General features: G+C 31.7%; 3 protein-coding genes across 4 annotated transcripts; 2 read left to right on the forward strand and 1 right to left on the reverse strand.

The window, feature by feature from the left end:
- Positions 1-4109: 4109 nt before the first annotated feature.
- Positions 4110-4820, forward strand: LOC137829457 (zinc finger protein GIS3-like). Its single transcript, XM_068636260.1, has one exon. The coding sequence runs from the start codon at positions 4110-4112 to the stop codon at positions 4818-4820; it is 711 nt and encodes a 236-aa protein (XP_068492361.1).
- A 2223-nt stretch (positions 4821-7043) lies between these two features.
- On the forward strand, positions 7044-14801 carry LOC137830491 (pre-mRNA-processing ATP-dependent RNA helicase prp5). Its single transcript, XM_068637876.1, has 7 exons — positions 7044-7414; positions 8135-8779; positions 9357-9445; positions 9958-10057; positions 12020-12274; positions 13268-13425; positions 14110-14801. Exons 1-7 carry the CDS (start codon positions 7265-7267, stop codon positions 14405-14407), a joined length of 1695 nt encoding a protein of 564 aa, XP_068493977.1. The 5' UTR covers positions 7044-7264; the 3' UTR covers positions 14408-14801.
- Positions 14802-15835: 1034 nt separating this feature from the next.
- Positions 15836-24681, reverse strand: LOC137830492 (glycerol-3-phosphate dehydrogenase SDP6, mitochondrial-like). Of its 2 annotated transcripts, XM_068637877.1 has the most exons (7): positions 23994-24681; positions 21524-21997; positions 19780-20111; positions 19269-19429; positions 18781-19039; positions 16808-17106; positions 15836-16356 (listed from the first exon to the last, which is right to left on the reverse strand). In XM_068637877.1, coding segments are annotated over exons 1-7 (1890 nt in total). In that variant the 5' UTR covers positions 24358-24681; the 3' UTR covers positions 15836-16355. The 2 variants fall into 2 exon arrangements, with proteins under 2 accessions (XP_068493978.1, XP_068493979.1); XM_068637878.1 differs by lacking the exon at positions 15836-16356 and having other exon boundaries at positions 16807-17106.
- Between the last annotated feature and the right edge of the window lie 1983 nt (positions 24682-26664).

The following is a 26664-nucleotide window of genomic DNA, read 5'->3' on the forward strand; positions in this document are numbered from 1 at the left end:
TCTAGAAATGACACAACATGAAAATTCAAAAGCAATGTACTCAGACAATGTGATTGAACATGAAAAGTAAGGGCAAAAACATAATGGTGCACTGGTCAATGTGACTTTTCGTGGTGATCTTTGTGCATATGTGAGAGGATACATATTCCACACATTGCCTCACCCACACATCCGCACAAATATGTTGAAACAAACACGAAGCATCCTGCAAATTCGTTTGCGGGTAGAGTAAATACGTTGAAGCAAACACAACATTATTGAAACGTGGCTTTGAAATGCAACAACAAGTTCTTTGATAATAAGGTTCACACTCAAATAAGTATATATGAAATTATGCATCCTATTTCTATAGATAACTTCATAGTAGTGAAGGATTTACAATATAGATTTCTCTATAATTCATCAAGAAGATGACTACAATTTAAGAACTCGAAGGTTTTTCAACACTTTTCTCATCCATGTAAGACTCATAATTATGTCTTGAAATCTTATATAAACATCCAAAGAGGGAGGACCATTGCAGGTTGCATGCTTCAAAACATTGTGGGTTAGAGCTTTTTAAAAAAAGTTAATAACTTTATATTGACATCCTTTGTTATATAGTACGATGAGATGTGTAAATCACTCTATTTATATTTGAGGTGTATGTGTATCATTGATAAACGGTATTGTCAAAATATTCCTTGAAAGATGTTCATTAGTCAACTTATAAGGAGTAGATGATGTGACACTGGAAAAACGTGTCTAGTATAAGGTACTTGATGTGTGTCAAATCTTTTTGACTTGCAAATGATTGTTTATTGCTTTGAGCTTTAACATACTCGTTTGTTCTTGTTAAATAATGTTCATCATAGCATATGTCTACTTTTGTTGGGTGTGTTTGTTCTTCTATAACATTTAATTAACACTTCCATTCTTCTTAGAGTTTCTTTAATGATAGTGCTTTAAGGACAAAATTCTTATCTTTTGTATTATTTTTCTTGTAGGAATAATGTAACTTGATAAGATCTTCTATTAGAGTAAAGCGTTCATTGATGATTTGGTCGTCTACTCATATCGTAGTCATCTTGCATCTTACATGTCTTTTGTTTTTATGTGTTTGTTGTTCTTTGACACTCGTTTATATTTAGCTTGTCTCGTCTTATGATGTTCGCTTTAAACTTTTCTTGCATTTGTCAACAACTTGTAATTTATCTAATGTCATCTCTTATTATGTCTAATACTTATTTAACATTAGGTAACTTATATTAGATTAATCAAATTTGTCTCTAAAATATAAACTAATTTAAAAACTATTTATCAATAGTAGAAACTAATATAGATACCAATAATGTTTTTAGTATTTGAAATAGTATCTAATTTAGTCAATATATCAACTAAGTTTTTTGTTTCTAAAATTGACTTTTATTTAATGATTTTCTAGTAGTGTATATGAAGTTCAGACACTCCTCTTAAATGGTGTGTCGGTGTCGGATACTCGTATCAGACACGACACTCGTATGACACGTATCCGTGAAGTGTCCAATTCAAAAAGTGTTTGTTGAATTTCTGACAATTCTAGTACGCTTCTAACACAATTTTAAAAAGAAAAAATACATTAATTTTCTAAAACTCAAACTTATTGTATAAATTTTTATTATGATTATAAAAATAAGAAACAAATCATTTTGAATCAGTCACGGAAAACATCTTTCTACTCTAAAAAATAATCTGGAACATACTTGTGCACATAAATCTTTATTGTTAATTTATATAATTCATAATTATATAATATATAGATTCGTGTCCCCGTGTCGTACATTTTAGAAATTATACATATCTTCATCTTCGTGTCCGTGTTAGTGTCTCTGATAGTGTCTAATTCAATCTTTGCACATTTATTTATTTTTATAAATTTTATTTATAATTTAAGTTAATTGGAATTTTTTTAATATTGATTATTCTATTGGTCATTTGTATGACATGGATTCAATTAAAAGAGGTTATGATATTGGTAAGTATGACTAAAATGGTATTAATGCAATAGACACGTGTGTTATGTAATTAGTAATTACGGAGTTACTACTTAGTTATTGATGTTATATGCGTTTCTTATTAAATTAGGGGATCCAATGACTTTTGAAGTTACATTGATATATTAAGTTATATAGATAAATATATCATATAATAATGATTTATAATATCAAATTGATGTATAATGTCAATTATACTTAACTAAATGTGTATGAAATTTTATGAGATATTATAGTAGATGAAATCTATACTAAAATTGCTAGAATTAGACAAATAAAACATTATGACAAATGTTATAGTTTATTAGTTTGAAATTTTAATACAGTGTTATGAAAACAACCAATTAATATATATATATCACATAATTTTTTTAAAGTATGTAGGGGTTATATTTAGAGGTATGGTCAACTAATACACTGTTTAGATTTTTTTTTTAAAAAGGTTGAAATATGTTTCTTTTATTAATTTTTTTTTATTGATTAAAAAAATTTATATGTTGAATCTTATTTTATTTATTCTTTTGTGGATAATATATATATATATATATATATATTTGTAATATTAGTTGTGTAATAACTACATATATGTGAATATATATATATATATATATTAATTATGTATGTTAAATTAAACTTGAATAGGTAGAGTATCAACACAATTGCTTGCAATACACAATTTTGTTCTCTTTCTCTTCATCTTTAATTTTTTTTTTTAAAAGGGAATAAAGCAATTCAAAATGAAAGCATTGGAAGTAGTTTGAGTTTTATGCAAAAACTCTTAAATCATAGTTGAAGTCCCTTTATAGTGTTTTTGCCTCACACTTGGAATAGAGTCTCCTACAACACTCATATGCATATATACATACTTTTGAGTGTTTCAATATTTAGGCATATAATAAATATTTTAAATAGATTTTGACCATAGTTTTAAATTATTAGAAAAAAATTAAATGTGGTTTAAAGATAAAAGGAAACAAGTTAGTGAAATATTCAACACGGTTACACTAATACTTCAATTTTGAAACTAAATTTAATAATCAAATTCACTAAAATGGATAATAAATAACAAGTACCCATAGGACAACTATCTTGATTTCACAATGAGTAAAAATATATCTATATTTATTTAAAAGTTCAACTTAATTTTAATTACAAATTTTGTGGGCATAAGTATTTTTTATCCTATACTAACCACAAGGTCAATCCTTAGTCAACTTAAAATGATTAATAGATTTAATGCATTTTTTCAAACTAAAAATAATAAAATATAATAAATTTATCCCCAAGCTCTCCAAATTAAAAGGAGTATTTAATATACCAATTAATTATTACTACAATGATTAGGGACAAAATGTCAAGTTTGAATTGTTGACAATTCTTTTTTAGATTGTTTTGTTATACATTATTTTACATTAATGAGCATATTAGTTTTCAATCTTTTTTTGGTCAATGGGTTTTCAAACTACCTTAAAATAAAACATATCATATACTTGTAGTATTTTTCTAGTCAAAGTAAAATTTGAATTTTATGAAGAAATAGCTACAAAATGAAATGGAATCAACACATGCAATGCTAATAAAATAAACCTACAATTAATGGTCAATTAGGTTGACTGATAAATTTAAATGAACACTAATTACATTTTTTGATTGAAGTTTGTAGGGGAAAAAATTAGACTATAATTTATACAACATTACAATAATTTCCAATCTAAGTTTGACTTTCAAAGCCTTTTAAATTATGTTTTTTTCTCTCTTATAATTAAATTTGTTAATATGCAATGCCATGTTATGCATCTACCAACACATAGAATTTCCTTTTAACACAAGATGCAATATTCAATCATCTCTCAATAAAGGAAAAGGAAAACATTTCTTTGACACACAAAATATACTTGACATCATATTAAATAATATAATAATGTTTAAAATTAAAAAAATAAATTAAATATAACTAAAATATTATTTTATTGGTTTGTGATGCATGTAACATATCACCATCCCTTAATAAATACCCCCTTCTTCAAAATCACATAACACCAAAAAAAGTTCTTAAACAAAATCTTCTCAAGAGTGTGGTTCATATATATCATAACAATGTCTGATGAATTCTTTGGTAGGGTTGATGAGAGTAGAAAACTGAAACGCAAGATCGAAGAGGCATCTTCTGCAGAAATTGTGGATTCAGAGTTGTTACTATCCATGAGTCTTGGCAACAACAACATGGTTGGAGAGTCTTCTTCCATCTGCAAAACTCTGAAAAACCCCATGGATTCACCAAAAGCAGTGGAAAACCCTAATCATCAGATGATTATGCCTAAGCAGAGGCAATTCCCATGCAAGTTTTGCAGCAAAAAGTTTCCAAGTTCTCAAGCCCTAGGAGGGCATCAAAATGCTCATAGACGTGAAAGAGTTCTGTCAAGAATAGACAGAGAAATTGACATGGGAACTTTTGGAGTTGGTGTTCACATGTACCCTTACTCCACCATGGCTCATCAACACCCTCTTCGTGGTTCTCCACTACCCTTTTACTATGAGCCTAACATGCACCCTTTGGCTCAGATGTCAACCATGCCATGGCCTCTTGCACCACTTCACAACACCTCCATTTCAGGGCAACGATTTGGGATGGGCACCACCACCAACCTTGGAGGCATTGAAACTCCACAATACCATAGGGGTTTAGGGTTTGGTTTTGATCATAACCAAGTTCATCATGCGTTTGATCCCACCAATGGAGCTTCCATGCCTCGTCCAACTCTTGGTGGCCTTATGAGAAACCAGTATAGTGGGAACCAACCATTTTGAGTTTGAAAACCTAGATTTATCTGTTAGATCTTTAATCATAGTTTAAAATTTGGATTATGTATCAGTGATTATAGTAGCATGTATTGTTATCTTTCATATCTATTTACAATAACAAGTGTTATCCAAAGAAAGAAAAGATTTATTTGTTATTTTTATCACATCTTTCGTGAAAGAAATGTCACTAATAAGTTTGTTAACTTAGATTCTGTACACGGACTATTTTCTTTAGTATAATAGACTTCAGTTTAATATTTTCTTACAGTTCTTTATTAATAGATATAAATTACTTATTTACTGTTTTTGATAATATATGAGTTTTGGTTTAGTCATTCCATATTTTTTTTTTTTTTTTTTTAATAATATTTTTTTTATGGGCTGACAACCGCTTATTGTTACTTCAGACGTAGTCTAGTTGAAATGTCAAGTTTGATAGTAATAACTAATATGAGATCGGAATATGAATCAAACAGAAGATCTCTTAACTTTTTAGGGATCCATGAAACGAATCACACTTTTACCACTAATTTATACTCTGTTACAATATCATTATTGTATCTTTGTCGAACAAAACAATAAGACAAAATAAAGAAATAGACACATATAATATTTTAATAATTCGAAAATTGTTATAATTTTCTAATATGAAATTTGAAAAATGTGCTTCTATAAAAAAAATGTCACACCAAACAGTTTTATTAAAAAAAATGTCACAACAAACAGTTTGAATACAAAAGAGAGAGGTAACTACATTTATTGTTTAAAAATATAATATTATATTGCTTAAATATAGTTTTACTACTTGTAATTTTCTTCTTTATTTTAAGAAATAATCATTGAAATGTATTTTATTGCTATGCTATGCTATTGATCCTTTTGGTTAAAAAATTCTGTTAACATAGTTAATGGTAGTTAACATCAAACGTGTCACTTCAGTAATATTAAAACTAGTGTCTTAAGTTCAAATCATTAATGTTGAACTTTTAATATAATATGAAAAAATTCATAATAACTTAATTTTAGTGCCCTAAATAAATTATTTTGGATTTTTTTATAATGGTATCATTCAAAAAAAAAAAAAAACTGTTCATGTATGTATAAATAATTTCAAATTTCAAATTTCAAATTCAAAATAATTAAATTTGGTTATTTCCAGCTGTAATAATTTATAAAAGGAATACTTGTATAATCAATAAAAGATGAATAAATTACAAGAAAATAAATTTAATGACAAAAAGTAGTAAATTACAAAAAAAAAAAATAGTAATTTTATTTTTATTTTGCATATAATTGTATGCATTTTAAATGTTAATAATATATAAATGTATGTTTTACTTTAATTTTTAGTATCATAAAATTATGATGTTTTATATTTTTTAAAATTATTTTGTGTATTTTACTAGTTAAGATAATTATATGTTTGATCAGTTGAATCTTGAATACTGATCCAGTAATCAATTTGATTTAAAAAATAAAAATAAAATAAAAAATTATTTAAATTTTTATATTCTATGATCTACAATAATATTAATATATAATTATTAATAAAGACTATTTCTCTTTCAAAATGTTTTGTAACTAAATAGTGTACACAATTCACTACCAATTTTACCCTCATCAATATATTTTATTTTTTTTAAATCAATTATCTACCTTAGAGAATTATAAAAAATATTTATTTATTTTATAAATATATTTATGAACATAATTTTTTATCAATCTAATAATAATTTTATAAGAATTAATTATTTTTTTTATCCTACAAAAAGTAGATATACATGCTTTACACTATGTATACGAAAGAATATGTAATAATAAAGATTTTTCTTGCTTTCTGGTAATAAATAAAAGAATTTCCTATTTAGTATGAATTGTTTGTCTATTTTATCTTTAATAATATTGTTAAATTACAATATAAAATTTATAGAGACACAAAATAAAAAATTAAATTAATTAAATGAAAAAAATAACTAATTATCCGTGGAAATAAACTCTCTCATATATTAAAAAAACTAACTACTCAAAATTCTTATTTCTTGATTTTTTAAGAACAAAATTTTGATCAAATCTTAAATTTTAAAACGAATAGTATCCAAAAATATCTTAAATCTAATAATTAACTTTAATGATGATAAGAAAAAAAAAATATTTATTAATTTTTATAAAAATAAATTTAAAAGTTATATAATATAATAATTTATTATGTTCTTGGTGTAAAATAATTTTAAGATGTAGGGTTTATTTAAACCCTAAAGAGATTCCAGTGATTTAGAAATCAATTTAACAGTTGAAAAACGAATGCTTGTTTTTTCACAAACAAAAAGGGTTGGTTCAATTTGAAGATGCTGCAAAATCGAAGGTGCATGTGATAAACGCCGCCATAGAAGAAGAAGCACATATATAACTAGCCGCACCACACTTACCCTTCTTCTCCACTGTTAGTAGCAATGGTGAAGGGTGAAGATGCTGTGCTTCGGAAGAAGAACAAGAAGCTTCGGAAAAAGAACAATAGCAGCTCTTCCTCAGTCTCCGCCAAGGTCGCCGCCTTTATCGCCGCCAAGAAGCGCCGTAAGGCTGGCAAACGGCGCATGTGTCAGGTACAAAACCTATCACTTCTTGCTCTTCTCTAAAATGCCTATTTGTTTGATTTTTGGTTTTGGGGTTTTAGTTTCGGATTTTTTTGTTTGATCCATTCATTTACTTGCGCATTTATCATTCATTGCAAAAATATCTTTTATTCTCTCTCATAATTTCCGCCGCCGTGTTCTTATTTTCCTCATTTTTGCTTATTCTCTTTTGAACTGTGTGGTTTTATGTGATTGCAATGCATTCCTTGGCTTTGGTTATGTGTTTTATGGAAACATGACAACTGTGGTTTATGATGGTTTTATTGGTTCGGTCTTAGTTTAACACATTTTATGTTTAACATAAGTTATGTTATGTGCGCATTTGGTGTGTTGTAGTTTCAATAGTTTGAAATGTAGATGAATTCAAATTTCACTTGTGAAAGCCAAAATCAGAATCTACATACATGACATTGGCCATAATTAATGTTACGTCTGAGGGACAGTTTATGTAAACTTCTCTATAAACACTCTTCTAGAAGAAGAAAATAGAGAGAAAAATGAAAAATTCTCCGTGAGTTAAAACTAAGTTATGTATAAAGTGAAAACTAAGTTATGTATAAAGTTTGACCTTGCAGAAGTTAAACTAGAAAACTGATACAAATTAACCGTGAAGAATTGTATTTATTGTGATTTCTTCTTGACATGAGTAAAATGGGATTTTGTAAACGTCATTTTTTCATGATATTAAAGGGGATGTGCTTTAGTCTACCTACTCCGGAGGATCCATTCAATGATCGAGGTGGGAAAGAAGAATTCAAAACAAAGGGTCCTAAAAAGGAAACACATCCAAAATCAAAACCAATAGATGAGATGGTTGCTCTTAATGAGAAGAGTGCAGATGGAAAGAAAGGTGCAGTTGGTGGGAGGAATAATGCACAGGAATTGCATGATTTGCAAAGGGAAAAGGAGTTTTTCAAAGCCAACAATGATCTGGGTCAGAAACGTATTAGTAACTCTGAAAGGAAAAAATTGAAGGCGACTGAGATGGCTGGTCATCCCAGCACCCAAAGGCATGATTGTGACATTTCAGAGTTCCCTTCTAAGTTTGTCTTCTGGTGTCTAAATTCAATTGAAAATGCATTGCGACATGGTGATGCCTACACTGATGGAGAGGGTAATTCTTTCTTTCTGAATCCATGGGGATTAGAGTTTTTAAAGAGTTATTCTACTGGAAAAGATCTGATGGAGACCAGTGGGACCTCTGCTACCACTGAGCAAATTGCATGGACGGTTTCTGGTGCAGCTGATACATTTGTCAGAAAAGAGAGAGAAGGCTTGTCCTTTGCTGGCCCTTTTCTTTTATTCCTTGTACCTTCTCAAGAAAAAGCTATCCAGGTTAGTTAAATTTCCTCCGCATGCTTAAAGTTTTCTTGTTGATCTTTTTGGTTTTTTTCCTCCTTAGATAAAAATCACTGTACTGACATATGCACATAACTAACTTGTCTTTCCCCCATATACTCTCAAAAGGAAATTGAGTCATGGGACCCCATCATTGTATTTAAATTTGATATTATATTTAGTGTTGTTTAAATTTGGTGCTTGACCTTGTTTTGATTCTTTTAAATCTAAGATTATATATTGAGCGATATTGGATTTCATTTTTCTATAAACAATGAAATTCTTTATAATGAAAAAGGTTCATGCACTTGGTCATCGTCTAGTGATTTTGTCTAAATGTCACCAGGACAGTTCATAACAGCTTACAATATGACCTTTTGTTGTCTATTTAATGAAAGTTCGTATTAATAAAAGTGAAGAAAGTTCCACTAATTTGCTTCATTGCTTGATCCTTGTGGGATAAAGGCCTTTGTTCTTGTTGTTATTTTCTTCATTCCCTCTTACCGTGGACCTTTACAAACTATTGATCTGTATTTATAGCTTGGATTCTAAAATTAAAAAAATTGATGCATAGGTTCGGACAGTTTGCAAGCCTTTGAAATCGGTTGGAATACATACAGTGAGTATTCACCCAGGTGCTTCCTTAGATCATCAAATTCAAGGGTAATTGTTAGAAACTTCTGTGTTTTCATTTCATAAAATATTGATGTCGGTGTGATGAAAAGACATGCTATACTTTGTTAGTAGGGAATCTTTTGTATTGATCATTTTTAGTTTTTAAGGCATGCTACTCATTTATTCAAGTTTATTGGCAAGTAAGTCATAGTTGATATTTTGTAAGATTTCTAAAGTGTTTTCGGGGTGATTTTAAGTCTACTACCCGCCTTTGTAACATGTGATTGACTCAATAACTTCAGCACTTCTCTGCTTTAGGAGAAGTCATTTGAATTACTGCAGTTTAAATTAATTAACTTACTTTTGAAAGATCCTCTGATGTGAAAGTGACATTACATGGAGAAACATGTCTCTGTTTGTGGTATAAATATGCAGTTATAAGGAGATACAGGAGAAGATAATTGTATGCAGAAACAATAGGCGTGTGCATGTACATAGTTTAAAAATGTTTTCTTAGCCTTTTATGGTATCCATCTCATTATTTGTATTGTTTTCAACAGTATGAAAACTTGCGAGCCTGAGTTTCTTGTTTCTACTCCTGAGAGGCTTTTGGAGCTTGTTTCTGCGAATGCAATTGACATTTCTGGTATTTCCATGCTGGTAAGTTTTCTTTTTAGTGTTCCATTTATCTAAGTGTTTCCACTTCTGTTAAACAATTTTTGACAACAAGCAACCATGAGGTTGAAATATTATAATGTAAACTTTTATGTTTTAGTTACAGTTAGCACATATCATTTATATTAAACAGTAGTTTGCATTTTAGGAAATACATTTCAGATGTTTTACATGCTCTTTTTTTTTTCATTTTCATTCCTCACTTTTGTCATACTATTATCAATATGTATTAGAGAATACTAGCATCTCTTATGCTTCCATCATATGTTTTATTTTTCTGTGTTTGTATCTTTTTAAGTGGTTTGGGCCCAGCTTATTAGCTGGTCCATAATCAGTCTCTGCTAACTATAAATAAGGGACTCGTAACTGATTGTAACTGCTTTTTTATTAGAATCAATAATACAATTAGATTTTGATTTTTGTAAATTATATCATGGTATCCACAGCAGGGTTAGAACCCTAAATATTATTTTGATTTTTCTCCCAACCCTATCTTTGTGCTTCCAGTTTAATCTATTCCCTATGTTGATTATTTTTCACTGGCAAACTCATCCAATGCTCCGATTACCTTCTCTCAATCCATTTTTGAGAATCTTGACACCAAAAAAACAGTATGATGTCAACATGTTGAGCCATTTATGAAAGGTCATTGACAACATAATTTTCTGGTGAATCCAGTGATTCTGACAGTTTCAAATGGCTGAAGACTGTGATGTAGATTGTGTCTCCAAAGAGTCTCTTGCTTGGGAGCAACAGGATCAGTTGTTACTTTCCTTGCTGTAGTAGTTGATCTTGCAAGAAATGCCACCATGCATTATTGGATGCAAAAGTTTGTGGCGTCTATAGGATAAAGCCCATGTATTATGGGAACCGGCCCCCTTGAAACCCAATTCTGGTTTTCTATATTAAATAACTTATTAGATGCATGTACTTGTTTTACTTGGATCTATCTTCTTAAACAAAAATCTTATGTTTTAAATGTTTTCAGACAATCTATGGTTGATAAACAATTTAGGAGGGTGTATTAAATTGGGATTTCAAAAGATCTTAAAAGACATTTTTTTTATATATATAAAAGTCTCGTGGTATTCAATTAAAATTTTTAAGCATTAAAATAATCTGGTGTTGTTCAATTGCATTTTAAAAGACTAAAAAAAGAATCATTTGGTTGATTGAATTTTTATGTATTTTGTGACTTCTTTCCCCAACTTGGTTCTGTAGTCTTTCATTCTAGCTCAGAGGGTGACTGTGCGGCCTTTTTCCCCATCGGAGCTTGTGTGAGGGGGGTATTAGACGTCAATATTATAATAGGATCTCTTTAAGGATTGTATTTTTCTTCTTCATTTCATTTGTATCTTAGTCAGTGGTTTGGTCCCAGCTTATTAGCTGGGTCAGTCCCTGTCACCTATATTAGGGGACTATCAACCGACTGTAACCACCTTTTACTAAAATCTATAATACAGTTAGATTTCAATGCATAATGAGCATATAAAGGACCTAGTGCCTCAATGCATAATGTTATAGTCCCATTCAGAGGGTTCGGGAGAGAGAATAAATAGTAAATGGAGGAATGACTATCATTGTCTGATCACCTACTGGCATTGCAGGGAAAGAATTTGGAGCAATAAATTTCCACGGAATCAACAGATTTTTATGCTTAAACAAATTGCTATATTTGGTTGGTTGAAACTTGGTTAATTTTACTCAAGTTATATCCAAATTTGTTCTTACTCATTATTACTTTAGCAGTATTCATATATTTGGGAATTGAGTATGAAGTTGTAAGCATCTTTTGATATGAGAATTAATATACTACTGTATGTGCTGGCATATATGTTTCTATAAATAAATTAATCCCTCTAAGTGGTACCTTAGTTCCTATCTTCTCTTAATATATATTTTATTTATTTATCATAGGTTGATTAATTACTGTTTTCATATTAATAGGTCATCGATGGGCTTAATGGAATATGTAATGCTGGCCACACTGATACATTAAAATCCATTAAGAAGTGTATTTCTGGCAATCCCCATCTGGTGATTTTCAACGATTGCCTCAGCCACGAATCTGTCCCAGTGGTTCAGTATCTTCTGACTGGATCAATCTGTCGACTCTCTCTCAATAATTCAATTACCAGCTTAAGTTCATGCATTATCCAGTCTGTTAAAGTGTGTACATCAGAAGAAGATAAAGTCATTGAGGTAAGTTTATTGGTATGCTGCAGATGAGTCTATTTCCTATATTTATGTGTTGTACTTAGTACCATGGTCTTTTACCAATGGAAATTTAACAGTATGATGATATATAATATAGCAACTTACATATTTTTGTAACTCCTCCATAGGATATCAGGATCAAATTATTTGGCTTAAAACAGGATATATTTTATCCTTAATGAGGCTATAGTTGCAGTAAATGTTTAGTTATCTATGCATCAGTGTTGAAGTCATGGACTCCATTTCACTATTTGTTATGTAGTTATTACTCTGTTTTAATCATCTACAAGCCTGAATATATTATCCTTTCTAGATGTATAAACGGATGAAGACAAACACTTGTATCCGTTGTGAAATGTGGAGTAATTAAGAAAGACACATTCTTGAGATTTAAAATGAAAGAGAGAAAAGTGTAGAAAATAAGTAAAGGCACCTCTAGGACCCTAGGTTCAGATATGTACCGCTTGACAACTTTTTAATAAAGCCTATTCTTTCGACAATTCTGAGCCTATTCTAAGAGAAACCACGTAGAACATGTTGCTGTGATTGTCTGTTCTGACCACACAAGTAATTTTCTGTTTATAGTAATGAAATTCAAATTAATGAACCCAATAATGACTAATCATGGGTATAATCTCTGTTTATCTATACATATTTCCCACTTTATAAAGATCAAATTATATCTTTAACATAAAATGATTTTAAAGATAAAATATGGTTAAAATTTTATGCATGAGAGAAATTTGGAGTAGCACCTATTTAGGAGAAGATAGAAACCTGCCTCATGTAGTTCAGTCATGCAAGAAGACCTCCATGAGTTCTAGTGAGGAAGTAGATTAGTCCTATTGAGAAAGGTGGAAGCCCAGAAAAGCATTTAGTGAAATCATTAAAAGTCCATTTTTTTGCATGTAGTCATGCATTTGTTAAGATGAATAAGTTTTAAAGCACTCATGACACGAGTATCTTTAATACTTGCAGAGCGTGAAGGCCCTGGGTCGATTTCAGAGGAGTCGTAAGAAGTCTAACGTGCTATATATTTTAAGGAAAGACGTCAAGTGCCATAAATTGCTCAAGATTCTCAAGTCCAAGGGTTGTTCCATTTCTCTTGATTCTGATTCAGCAAGTTTGAATGATAGGTAAAACATCAAATGCTTTGTTACATATTTTGGGCACCATTAATGCTACTGCTTCTATTTCTAGAAAGACTGATTTGTTCTAATAGTTAATAATGGTCCATGTGTTCAATAAAAATCTTCGGTTCTTAATAAGATTCTTATTGAATGCACGGATATATATGAAGGAACTTTTGTTTTAGCACTATAGTCTGAAACTAAAATTTATCCTTGGTGAACAAGGGTAACAAGGGCTAATGTAGTATTGAGAGGGAAAAAAAAGTTTCACCAGTACTAGTGTATCCTGAGCATAACAGAACAGGATATCTGGCAGTGTGTGAATGATATAAAGGATCCTAGCAAGGAGAGATCTGAATGTTTGTATAGGCAGGGTATATGAGGTTTTGGGGAGAGGAAGAGAACTTTGGTGTAAAATGGATGACCATTAGCATGGGTAAAGATTGCTTATTGCAGTCTCTAGGTATCTTTTTATTTTGCCATTTTCCCCGTCTAAAATGCTAGTATTACCTTGTTCTCCATAGGATTTAACCCTTGTGTAAATGATTTTCAATCCCTTTTATCAGAAATGCCCTGTTTTATTTTTTGATTGATAGGAGGCAGGAGAAGTTGATTGGGAAAAGACTTTCCAACTTTTCTTTTTATTTCACTTTCAGTAGGAGCTTATGCACTTGATTCTTTTTGATGCAGTGTGGATTCAGACAGCAAACCAGTGGTTTCTGCTATTGCTCTGGATCATATCTCTACCACAGATATAGGGACATATGATGCAGTAATCCTACCTAATTTTGTACCCTCCATCGACACTTATGTGCATATTTTGACAAAGATGGCTCGTCAAAGTGTCAATGGTGTATTGTACAGTTTCTTAACTAAAAGAGATACAGAACTTGCTTCACCCCTCATTACAGTTCTTGAACAATGCGGTCAGGAAGTCCCTCAGAGCCTGCAGGATCTGCATCATTCATCGAACATGGTTGAAGATTGAATGTAGAAGGTGCTTAAGCATCATTTTGTTATGCTCATTCCCTCTCAGCGGCTCATGAGATCAAACATCGATTCTTTTTACTTTGGAATTTAGGCTGAAAGCTTTGAGTGGGAAGAGGGATGATAGGTGTCCCAAGTTTGGAGTTCGGAAATTTTGCAGGACATGAAGAATCCCATTCAGAAAGATTCTGCAATATTAAGCGGCTTGTTACTAAGATGTATTTTTGATATAGTCAAATAATGGACAATAATATTTTAAAGTTGCAATTTTCAATGTAATTTTCAAGTTGCTAGAGAATTTTTTTGAAGTTTAACATTGGTAATTTGTTTCCATTTCTTCTGTTAGTCCCAAACCGGGGAAGTTTTAATTTTATAATATTTTGTTTGCACTTTTATTTTTTTCTCTCTCCATGCAAAACTTCGAGATTACTTTGGTAAACATACAAAACTTGCATATATATGCCTCTTTATGTCCTGATCTTTTATTAAAATTAGTTATAATTAAAATTTGCGTTACATTTTAAAATGAAACTTCAATTATAATTAAAAATCAATATTAAATTTTATGTAAGTTTTGTTATTTGCTTGAGTCAAAATCATTTTTCTGTGAAAAGGATGTGTGGAGTGATAAATTAATTAATTTAAGATTTAATCATTTTATTTGATATAATAATTTAAGATTTAACCATTTTATTAATATAATAGATTTTAATCTAGTCTATTTTTATAATTTTTTATAAATAAATATACTACGTAATGTATTGTTTTGTTAACGTATAGAGGTTTAGTCTTTCGTATTATTTTTTTTTAATGAAGTTTTAATAAAAAAAAGTCGTCATCATCTTACATATTCTACTTGAATATATTTTCATAATTTAAGCAACTTTGAAAAACTTGGGATTATTTGTGTTTGGTAAAAGTGAAGTATTTTAAACTTTTTTTAATTAATGAAAGATTAGTAAATTTGCATCAAATAATAAATAAGAATTGTGATTGAATTTGGTTTTGATCCATAGATGAAATAAAAGAAGGAGCTAAGGGTTTGGGTGCTCATGAGAATGTATAAAAAAGAGATTTAATATATATATATATATATATATATATATATATATATATACTTTTTTTTCAGATATATTAACTATAATAAATTACATTAACATCCTTCTTCAGACGGAACAGAATTCTCCTTCTTTTTTAATGTTGTGTTTTCTAATGAATTAAGAAATTCAATGTAATTCATAAGCATGTTAGTGCTTTCCAAACATTTAAGAAGATTAATGTAGAAATAGAAAAATGAAGTTAAACCTTAGAATTTAAGAGTAGTGTATGCAATATGAAAAAACCTTAGAATGTTAGGTACTTATTATATTAACTTAGATGCTATTTAGGCATGTTTATTTTTTAAAATTATGCAGCTATGTTCCTGATATAATTTGAAGTTAAACCTATTTATATTTCAACTTACTTTCAGAATATCCCTCAAATATTTACAATACAACAAAGAAAAGTGTAAACAATACACAATGCTTATTTGAAAGAAAGATCTCTTAACAGGAAGTGGTTTGCCACATTCTATTTCTTCACCTTTTTACCATACACTTACATTATGTTCTTCCACACCAACAGCCACAACTCCACAAAACACATGGCATAGCACAACCATTTACAGATAGATATATGTTAGCAACATACTCTTAACACAACTTCTCTTTAGATTACATTCCTCCTCTGGTTGAAGTTTATTGGAAATAATATGGAATGATTAAGTAATGCAAACAAACAATTTCAATTATTTTTAATAAATTTCAACCAATAGAAGATGATCATAAAAAGAGTGTGTCAAAGAATGTGTTACTGAGAGGAGCTGAAATCTTTTATTGACCCATGGAAACTCTAGGCAATAATACCATGTGTTTGGAAGTTGCTCCCTTCTCATTTGAAGTCCAAAGCCTAAAAAAGAGTACGTGGTTATAAATTATTCATCCCTTGGAACTGAACTTCTAAAATTAACACATTAATTTCTAAGCTTAATTAAATTTTTATTCCCCATAATATACACCTCATTCAGCTTTAGCTCAGAAAAAATTCTGAGTTATTTTATTTTTTCGATTTTAGTCCAACTCGTATTCATTGATAACCAGGCTAACAGATTAGAAAATGGAAATTATGTTTTCTAAATAAGATGGACTAAAAAGAAAAGCTTTCAAGATAAGAGAGACCTATATCAAGTTTACAAATTTTTAGGGATTAAACAGTAACGACTGGATTTTTTTTAAGAAGAAACAAAACCAACCAGAAATTTTCCAGTGACTAGAACAGTAAGAGGTGTATATTATGGGATTTAAAATGTCAATGAAGCCAAGTTTCTATGTAATTCATGGGTAGATGAAGTGGTACTTACTAATTATGCTTCCCATCATGGAATTGAGCATTTTTTGAGGATTTAAAAGTCTCCAGAAATTCTTTAGCCTTCTGCATCTCTTGTTTCTGCCTTGCCTTGTCCCATTTGTGCTCAGATCCTAATATTTGAATGACACGAGGTAATGCCCGTCCTGCAGCATCTGTGTCAAGGAAAGCTAGACGAGACCTCCTCGAAATGAAGTCAATTGCAGATTCACAATACTCATGCCGAGCACAGTAGGCCACCTCAGCCTCCAAAAAAGGGTAACCATGGGCAAGTCGCTTACCCAAATTTTCATTCTGCATAAGAAATATATATTTAAAACTTGGTATTGTCAAAACCATGAAACTGATCAAAACTTGTACAAACTGCATAAGCACACTTTAGATCTGTTGGTGGCACATTCTATTGGATTTTGATCTGTCAAACTAGATTAGAAGCATGAGGTGAGTGTTTGAAATGAATAACCATGCAATGAATTATATATCTTTTAAAACCAGCAAGGTCGGAACTATGTTCAACAGTTTGACAGAATTTCAGTATGCAAATGCACTTAACCACAAATAATTCTACCAACAGTTTGACGCCATATCTTTTCAAATTGATTTTGTTGGATATCTCAAATCGATTAGAGATAAATAGTATAAAAGTGTGCATAAACCTCATCTTACAAACTGGTTTTGTAAGATTAAGTTAGGCTCATAGTCCACTTCGTAAGATTGGATTGGATTTAAAGTCCATTTCCTATGAGATTTCTTCCAGCTTATATTGGGTTTTTCAGCATATCATACTTTCTTACAATTATTTGGTTTGTTATCAAGTTAAACTGGTGAATATTTATAATTTTGTAGCATTATATTTTCTCTGGATACCCTCATATAAGACTTTCTTAGTATTATTTTTGCATTACACAAAATCTGACAAATTTACAAGTCAAATCTATGGACCATCCACAAATGAACATAAACTCTCACATTTAACAATTTTCATGCAATACTGCCTGGTGTGATAAAAACCGGATCAGAATTATATAAAGAAAACCTTTTATTAACAAAAAATGTACAAATGATTCCTAGGAGTTGAGAATCTTGAATTCTCCCACACCAATTTAAATTTCCTCTCAAATCACAAGATACAACTCTCCTCTGAACCCCTTTCTTATTGGCAACATATGACTTATTTTTGTAATTATTACCAACCCCAACTAACTAACTGTATAACTAATGGACATCTATCATTGTGCTCAAAGCATGGACAAATAGGTAAACTCTTGTGAATACGAGTCAATGAGCAAAAGCCCCTCTCATAATGAAGCCTGCTATATATTGATGATGAGTATATAAGGCAGCTTGAGTAGTAAAGTCTTGCACTATAAACACATAACCCCTAAAGAGGCTAGAGCAAGACTTAATTGAAAATGAATTGAATTATTGATTGTGTCATAAAGACCCTTATGTCCACGTCCCAATCTACCTCCCGGAGAAGTATGTGCTTCTAAAAAGATCTTTAATACTGTGACCAATCCCCAAGTTAGTTCTATACATATGCCCAACAACTAGAAATTTAAACACAATAGTGAAATGATGGTGTCCACGTCCCAATCTACCTCCTAGCTATAATCAAATTTACTTTTCCGTATTCCAAAGTTCAATTAAATTATAAAAAATGGAAACACCAAAGATCCTACTCTTGACCACTTAACTATAAAGACTTCGATATTGTTAAGAATCAACAATCCAGAAATCTTAAACTATATAGTTAGAGAGCCAACGAAAAAGTTTTATATCTTTAACAACATCCATCACAAGTATTCGATATTCATTCACGTTCATGGTTTACAACAAACAATGAAGCCATATATACCACTAGTTGAGTCAGTCACATGGATAAATGATGCCACTAGGCTATATCAATTCAAAAGTTCATGTGCTAATACTGCTACTATATGCAATACGAAATATATACAAGCTAACCTGAGCAATGACAGCAACACGTTCAGCCAATGTTCCATATGCATGAGACAAGTGCTTCGCTGCAGCAGTGTCCATCACACCAGGAACAACTTTACCCTTGTATGTTACTTTCATGCGCACATACTGTTGAGAAAGAATGGTAAAAGATGCAGGATCCCACCCTTCACCACCAACAATCCTGAGATTGTTGGTGACACATGCATTGATGGGGCTCAACTTCCCAGACTTTATAGCTGTATTGACAGCATCTTCTGCCATGCTGAAACACATTGAAATCAGAATAGAATCATGTGCAACAGGAATATTGCACGCTGGAAGGGAACATCCAGAAGGAAAGGCAACGACAAATAGTGCAGAAGTTGGAAAGAAATTAAACACTAGTTAAATGGACTAACTGAATAGTTAGCATGATTAATACAATACCTAACTGCAGAAACAACATCTGAACAAATTTCAACAACTTTCAGCTTGAACGATTAAATAATTACCTTCTATAGGTAGTCCACTTGCCACCAGTAATGGTAACCAAACCAGGGTAACCCTCAAAGACAACATGATCCCTAGAGATACTCTCGGTATTTTTAGCTGATGGGTCCATGGCTAATGGACGAATGCCACTCCAGGCAGAAAGAACGTCAGTGCGTCGGACCTAAATTTTCAAAGCATTATTTGATGTTTGAAGAGAAAGGGATAAAGGAAAATGACGTATAGATTGTGACAGCTTATTCGGATCATTGTCCTCAGATTTAATCAGGAGTTTGACAGACCAAGTTAATTAAAAGAAGAGAGAATCCCACAAATGAAAAGATTTAATTCTATATCAATGGAGCTAACAAATATAAGATGCAATTTACTGTTTTTTTTCTTCTGCCTAGGATTATCCAAAATATTTCCAAACATGTAATATGCATGGAATCATTTAATTTCTGCAATGAACATCAGAAAGATAAGGAAAGTTAATGAGCTTAATAATTGCCTGTATTGGCAGGAATGACATACTTTAACATTAAGGTAATCAGAGATGGCATCCAATATAAATTGTATTTCATCTTCATGTGGTTCTGGAAGAAAGGTAAAGCTAGTATTAGAATCTGTAGTTCCGGCAACTGTCCTTCCCAACCATGGTAGCATGAAAACAACACGTCCATCCTTAGTTTTCGGAACAATCAAGCCCATTCCCTCTGGAGAATAATAATCAGGGAGTATAATATGTACACCACTGCTTGGAGAAATCAAGTCTCGTGCACTTTTGTCAGCCATTTTCCTTATAGAATCACAAAAAGGCCCAGCCGCATTCACAATTACTTTTGCATATGTATCAAACTCTTTGCCTACAGGATGCAAAATAAGGAATAAAAATAATTAACAATTGAATTGTTAAATAACATTATTCTTTAAGCTTGAGATGTGTTATAATGGACATGCAGGGACCAGAACAGCACAGTAAAGGTAGCAGAGTCATGACGCAAATTTTTTTATGTCTATTATTTGGTGCTTGAAGCAACACAACCAATTTTGTACTTTGTTTTTTCATGAGCCTAAGAATATCTCAAATGCAAATTTCTTAACCTACTCTAACAAATAAGCAATGGTTACTCATTGAGGCCCATTTGCTGGGGAAGGATAAATAGTAGAACCTATTTAGTGAACTATCAAGAGAGTTGCACCATTAGAAAGTACAATTGCTTAAGTTACATAAAATTTAAGAAAAATTGTGTCATGATATGACCCTGCATAAAAAATCTGAACAGTATAATTCAGCAACTTTAATAAGTTGTTCCATTAGAGATGCTCTATGTGCTTAAAAGAACAATAAGAAAAAAATTGCAATACCATTTGTATCATATGCATTTATTTTACATTATAACAAGGCACAAAGCCAACGTTTTGATGCTCTTAAACTTAATCATTCTAGTATTCTCATTGAATTATTTTTATGTTCTAAATAATTACGTAATTTTAACTTATTTACATGGGCAAGTAGTTTGTGAATACATAATATTAAATGTGAAAAATTACTTAACATTAGATATTGGATTACTTATGTGTTTTTTTATTTAATTAACACCTTTTCCAATAAAACTTTTCTATTTTTAACTCTTTATGATGTGCCCATGGCTACACAACAAAAAATCCCTTATACACACATAATGAGTTTTTGAACAATAAAATATGAAATGTCAATGGAAATATGTATTTATTATTACATTGATACTGAGCTGATTGGAAATTTTTAAATGCTTTAATGCTTATTCTGTTTGTAGAATCAAATAACCTACAGTGTTTTGGTGTGGGATTGAAAGTGCCGTTTACAACTTAGAGAGAAAAATGATTTTGAATTTTTCATAATATTGTAGTGAACATAAAATTTGTCCCCTGTTTTGGTACATAATAAAAAAAATTAGATTTTGTTCTGTACTCCATCCTTTTTTTTTGTCCTATGATCATTTTTAAAGTCAAACATGGTAAAAGAGCTAATGTGCTATCTCGTTCATAATTTTTTTGCAAATTAAAGGCATCCCCTAAAAGTCACAAATCAACAGCTGAAGAATAAATTATTGACTTCCAACAAATGGTTCTTCACATAGTATGTCTGTTCCTCACAAAATATCAGATCCCTTGTTTAAACAGATATAATATCCTGATACAGTCCGTCAACTTACCATTTCCAATAGTCCAAAATAGTAAAAAATGTAAACCATGAATGTCTACAGTAGCATATAGAAATAGAAGAAAGAATTACCAGTTAAATTGTCCCTAATTCGTGCACCAATTATCCGCTCACCAGCATCATCCTTCAGTAAAGATACAACTTCGGCGTGATTGAGCACTGCAGCACCAGCTAACGCTGCTGTGCAAGCCAACCCAACATTAAGACGTGCATCATTCATTTGTCCATCATAATAAACAACTGTGCCCCTCAGACTTCTACCTTTTCCCTCCTTTGCCAGAGTGGGAAAGAGTTCAACAGACTCCTTAGCAGAATAATATCTCGATAAGTGTAAGAGTCGTGCTCCTGCGACCAAATCGTACATTTTCAAGCCAATCCAGTAGTACAGTACTTCAAACCAGTCAAAACATGGTGTCATGCAAGGCAAAGCATGACATAGGTGTGGTGCATTGTCAATAACCTGTTTACGCTCCTCAAGTGCATGGAATACTAACTTCAGTTGGCCATAGTCAAGTTGAAAGAAAGCTTTCTCTAGGTAACGAACACCTAAGAGTTTACACAAACACTGAAATGTTAGAGCTTATAACATAAGGACATATAAAATGACTAACATTTCCCAGTAAGATTGATTTTTTTTGCCAGTCAATACCAACAATCTAAAGAGTTAAGATGCATAATGTTTTTATCAATCATATTTGAAAACCTAAATCAATGTAAACTTCACAACGCTCAAATGGAAACAGGGTCCTTTAATTGATTTCTGCCTGTAAATTTCAAATCCCAAAAGTATTAGCCAGTTTTAGGTTTTTAGCTTTGTTACTTAATGTTTCATATCCTTTGAAAGAATATGAAAAACAATTTAAAAATAGTAATTTTATTGAACACCCTTTATAAACATGTCAATATTAATTATGAAAAAAAAATTGTTTGGCCTACCAGATTATCAGTGTTTGCTAAATTTAGAAGCATTATATATTTATCCAAGGTGTAGTGAATATTTAAGTAAATAATGAGAATGATGAAAAGTGCCAAGATACAAATAAGAATAGAGATACAATATAAATAAAAAAATTGATACATCGGTCATTTTTTCTTTTCCCTCCTCTTTTACCCTTCCACTCAATTACTTGAGAAACCAAGGCTCTCCCTTGCAATCTCTACTCCAATTCTAAAACTCACCCTTATTCCCCTCCAGTGATTTATGCACTGTCTTCTTCCCCTCTCTAACTAATCATCTAACCAACTAAATATCTCCTTTCTTTGTTTAATATCCACTTTTTCTTATCAATTTCTGCATGATTCATCCTCTCCAGTGAAGATTTTATTAAGTACTGCCCTATCTTCTTCTATAAACCCAATTCAAAAAACTGAGGTTTTCACACCAGTGTACCTCAGGGGACTGGCATATGACACAACTCAAATTTCTCCTAAAATTCTTCTACAATTGGTATTTGGATATTTGTTTCATCCTTAATAGTAAATGGTTGAAACCTTCAGACTAATGCAGTTTGGAACCCTTCCAAATATAATTAGAACAAACCAACCTCCCACCATTGGAACCAACTAAAATATCTGCCTTTTAGTGCCACCAAGACCACTTGGAACTTGTACCCTTTCCTCTCCCACAACTTCACTTAACTTGAAGTATCATTCCAACCTGTTCACCCAACCAAACATATCCCCAAAGTAATTAGCCACTTGATACCACCCCATCCTTTCTCATATGCATTTTCCATTTCACCCAAACTGCCCCATCCACTGGAGCTCTCATCACCAAGCAAGGTACAGTTTCTAGAAGTTCCTCGGTTCTTACTCACTCTGTCCTTGTTCTTGCATCTCCCTTCCAGATTCTTGAATTTTCCACTCTGCAACTAATTCCCTTTTGAACAAAACATAGCAGAATTTCTTTGATCCTTACAATCAATTAAATAATATACGCATGATGTCTTTTCATTAATAAATAACTCCCACTAAACATATACCCACTGTCATTATTTGAATGAAACAGCCTTCTCCAAAGCCCCTTTGTCCAATCATACTTTCAGTATTAGAAAAATATTTAAGAAATCATCATTCTTTGAAGTTATTTTTTTAGTGGCCTCTGTGATTTAATTAAAGTATAAGAATTCTACATTCGTTAAAGTATAAAAACACTTCTAATGCTAAGACTATTTACTCTTTTCTATTAGGAAAATGCTTGGACTCTTCCTGAGGAAACTCAAGCAAAAATAAAAAGCTGTTTGGATAATTACTCCTTTTGAAAACAAATGTCATTAAATCTAACCACTTTCTATTACTTTGCTAGTTAAACATACATACATAATGAATTTTGAACTAAAGTTATTGACAAACTACATCTTCGGATACTAATGAAAAAGTACTATACAATTTCTCGACTCCAAATGGTATTTTACCCAATTTTTTTATTGAAAAGCGTAAATAGTACACTCTCTTGCGATTATCGGATATTCAATAGATACAGTATCTTTTTAATCATTTTTTAAAGATAAAATAACACATAATCGAGCACGCACACTTGTACCTCCATGAATGAGCTTGGTGGAGCGAGAGGAAGTTCCGGAAGAGAAATCCTCTCTCTCGACGAGGCCGACGCGGAGCCCTCGAGTGACGGCGTCGAGGGCCACGCCGGAGCCGGTGGCTCCGCCGCCGATGACGAGAACGTCTAGAGGACTTGTGGCGCCGGCGCCGATCAGCGCCGACCGCTGGACCTCTCTCGACGGCACGGCGGCGAATGGATCGTGGATCTTCTCCCGGACAGTGGCGATGTATGATCCCCCGGCTCCATGGTCGCTGACGGAGACAGGAGGCGAGAGGAGGATGGAGGCGCCGTATGCGGTGGCGACGGCGGCTCCAATGGCGGTGCCGATTCGCCTGAGGCGAGTCATGGAAAGTAATGAAAGAAGAGAAGTGAGAAAGGAAGAGCGAGAGAAGTGTGGGCCTTGTTTTGCGTTATATTATCTTTGGTCAACGTCATTCAACTTCAAATTTACACTGCTTTCTGGCGGAACATTAATTCATTTATGTTCAATTTCTAAATTTTGAGTTTTTTTTTTAAGATCTGTCGGTTTCTTCTGCTCTCTTCTTCATGAAGAAGAGTGAGTGTGGAAATTGAGCAATGAAACTCATCTTTGCTTCTACTTATTTGTTAAGAAAGTAAGAGAAATATGTTAAATTCACTTCCTTTTTTTTTTCTCTAATTTCATTTGATATTATTTTACTATTATTAATATAACCTCACATCGTTCAATAATCGAGGCCTAAAACAGTTTATGTATTTTCTCCTTTTTTAATCTGTCGAGATATCTTTTAAGAACACTGACTTTTAAAGCGGACAATACCTCGAATGCAGTGATTGACCCTAACTGTGATCTTTTTTAGACTTGAGGTCGGAACATTGACGCTGTATGTGGAAACAAAAATGTGTCTCAAGCCCTTCAACTAGGGGAATCCACTCCTCTTAGACCTCGACTAGAGAGCTTGTTTCGGTACTGTCAACATAGTCTCATAGTTGCACATCGCTCAATAGTCTATCATTAAGACCTCTTTTAAGAACAAAATCGTAATGGATCACCGACCTTCAAAGCGGACAATATCTTAGATGTAGTGGTTGACCCTAATGATGCTATATCTTGAACTTAAGGTCTAAACATATATTATTAAATTTTTTTATTATAAAATTGAATAAATCTTGTGATATAATTCATAAATGATTTTTTAGTTAAACTAAAATCGTATTTAATAATAACACAATGACATCTTCAATTACATTAAACTGAAGTTTTATTTGATAATCTCGACTTTGACTATATCAAATTTCACTAAACTCGTAATTCAGATACACAACTTGTTCAGTTTAAGAATAAAAAAATTTGCCAATCTCAAGAAATACCAAATGAAATTACATCATTTGGAGAAAAATCAGTCCCTTCGTCCCATCCAATGTGTCGTCTTATTATATTTTTTGTATGCTTAAGAGTCTTCATGTTTCTTATAAATGAAAACAAACTGCATATCCACAAATCTTCCATTCAATATAACCTTTTTTTTTAAATATACATTCATGTTAATCTGTATACATTTGCATAAATTAGAGAAGAAGTTTATACAAAGCCTTGCAATGTGATAGAGTACCCTTATCATCATCATCAAATATAATTTTTCTTTTTGTCACGCATATTAGATAAATAGAAATTTGCAATTAGATGAGTATTATTTTCCAAATGTACTTTCCTTTTGTCCTTTCAAAATCATATCTGAATTTCTATAAAACCTTTTGTTCCAAACCTTATGTGTGTTACACTATATTTGATACTCTATTTTTTATAAAGAATATTAAAGTCTAGGAAGGAAATGCAACTTTCTATATGAAGACTTTGATAAGTATCTCTATGAAGATTATATAGACTGATATGAAAGAGATAATTACAAAAATGTGTTGTTGTACCATAAAATATGTTCTTCATATGTGATAGATTGGGAATATTTTCATATTTCATACATGCTTCCTTAGATCAGTGCCTTGTCTTATGTATGGTTAGTATAAATAACATTATTGCTGGTCTTTTCTTTTGGATCATCACATCAAACCAATGAGAGTTTCAAATTGTTCAGTGTCTGAATATTCCACCTTTTCTTTCTCACCTTCCATCATATTTCTTAGGCTGCACCGATCATTTTGAACTAGCACTCAATCACATATAGGAGAAGATCAAACTACCCTTAATGAATTTGAAAATACCTTAAGTGTGATATGCACCCAATGTCATGCACTCAACCCTATTCTTCTTCTTCTTCGTTTGTGCGTGAAGCAACAACCGCAACCACCGTCAGCAACCTTCGTCTCCATTCGTTTGCTTCACCGTCAGTGACCTTCATCATCGCAGACAGAGCATCAGCCGCCACGGTCAGCTTCTGAAGTCGGAGAAGGAACCATCATCGAAGAAGTCAAGGTACACTGACATGGCCTACCGGATTTTTTATTCGTAGTTCATTATTGACTTCCGCACATTTTTATCTGTAGTTCATTATTGACTTCCACATATTTTTATCCGTAGTTCATTATTGCATTCTGGATATTTTTATCCGTAGTTGATTATGTGACTTCCAGATATTGATGTCCATAAGTAAATCTGTGACTTCCGGATATTAATATCCATAACCAAATCTGTAACAAGGGCAAAATTGGGTTTAAA

Source organism: Phaseolus vulgaris, chromosome 7, assembly GCF_000499845.2.
Source record: "Phaseolus vulgaris cultivar G19833 chromosome 7, P. vulgaris v2.0, whole genome shotgun sequence".
Taxonomy (NCBI): domain Eukaryota; kingdom Viridiplantae; phylum Streptophyta; class Magnoliopsida; order Fabales; family Fabaceae; genus Phaseolus; species Phaseolus vulgaris.

Excerpts from the sequence above, each read along its gene's own strand:
- LOC137829457 (XM_068636260.1), top strand. The coding sequence starts at position 4,110 with ATGTCTGATGAATTCTTTGGTAGGGTTGATGAGAGTAGAAAACTGAAA.
- LOC137830491 (XM_068637876.1), top strand. The coding sequence starts at position 7,265 with ATGGTGAAGGGTGAAGATGCTGTGCTTCGGAAGAAGAACAAGAAGCTT. Across the intron at positions 8,780-9,356 it reads CTCAAGAAAAAGCTATCCAG|GTTCGGACAGTTTGCAAGCC; the intron begins GTTAGTTAAATT and ends ATTGATGCATAG. Across the intron at positions 9,446-9,957 it reads TTAGATCATCAAATTCAAGG|TATGAAAACTTGCGAGCCTG; the intron begins GTAATTGTTAGA and ends TGTTTTCAACAG.
- LOC137830492 (XM_068637877.1), bottom strand. The coding sequence starts at position 24,357 with ATGACTCGCCTCAGGCGAATCGGCACCGCCATTGGAGCCGCCGTCGCC. Across the intron at positions 21,998-23,993 it reads CACCAAGCTCATTCATGGAG|GTGTTCGTTACCTAGAGAAA; the intron begins GTACAAGTGTGC and ends GTAAACTCTTAG. Across the intron at positions 20,112-21,523 it reads AATTAGGGACAATTTAACTG|GCAAAGAGTTTGATACATAT; the intron begins GTAATTCTTTCT and ends TGCATCCTGTAG.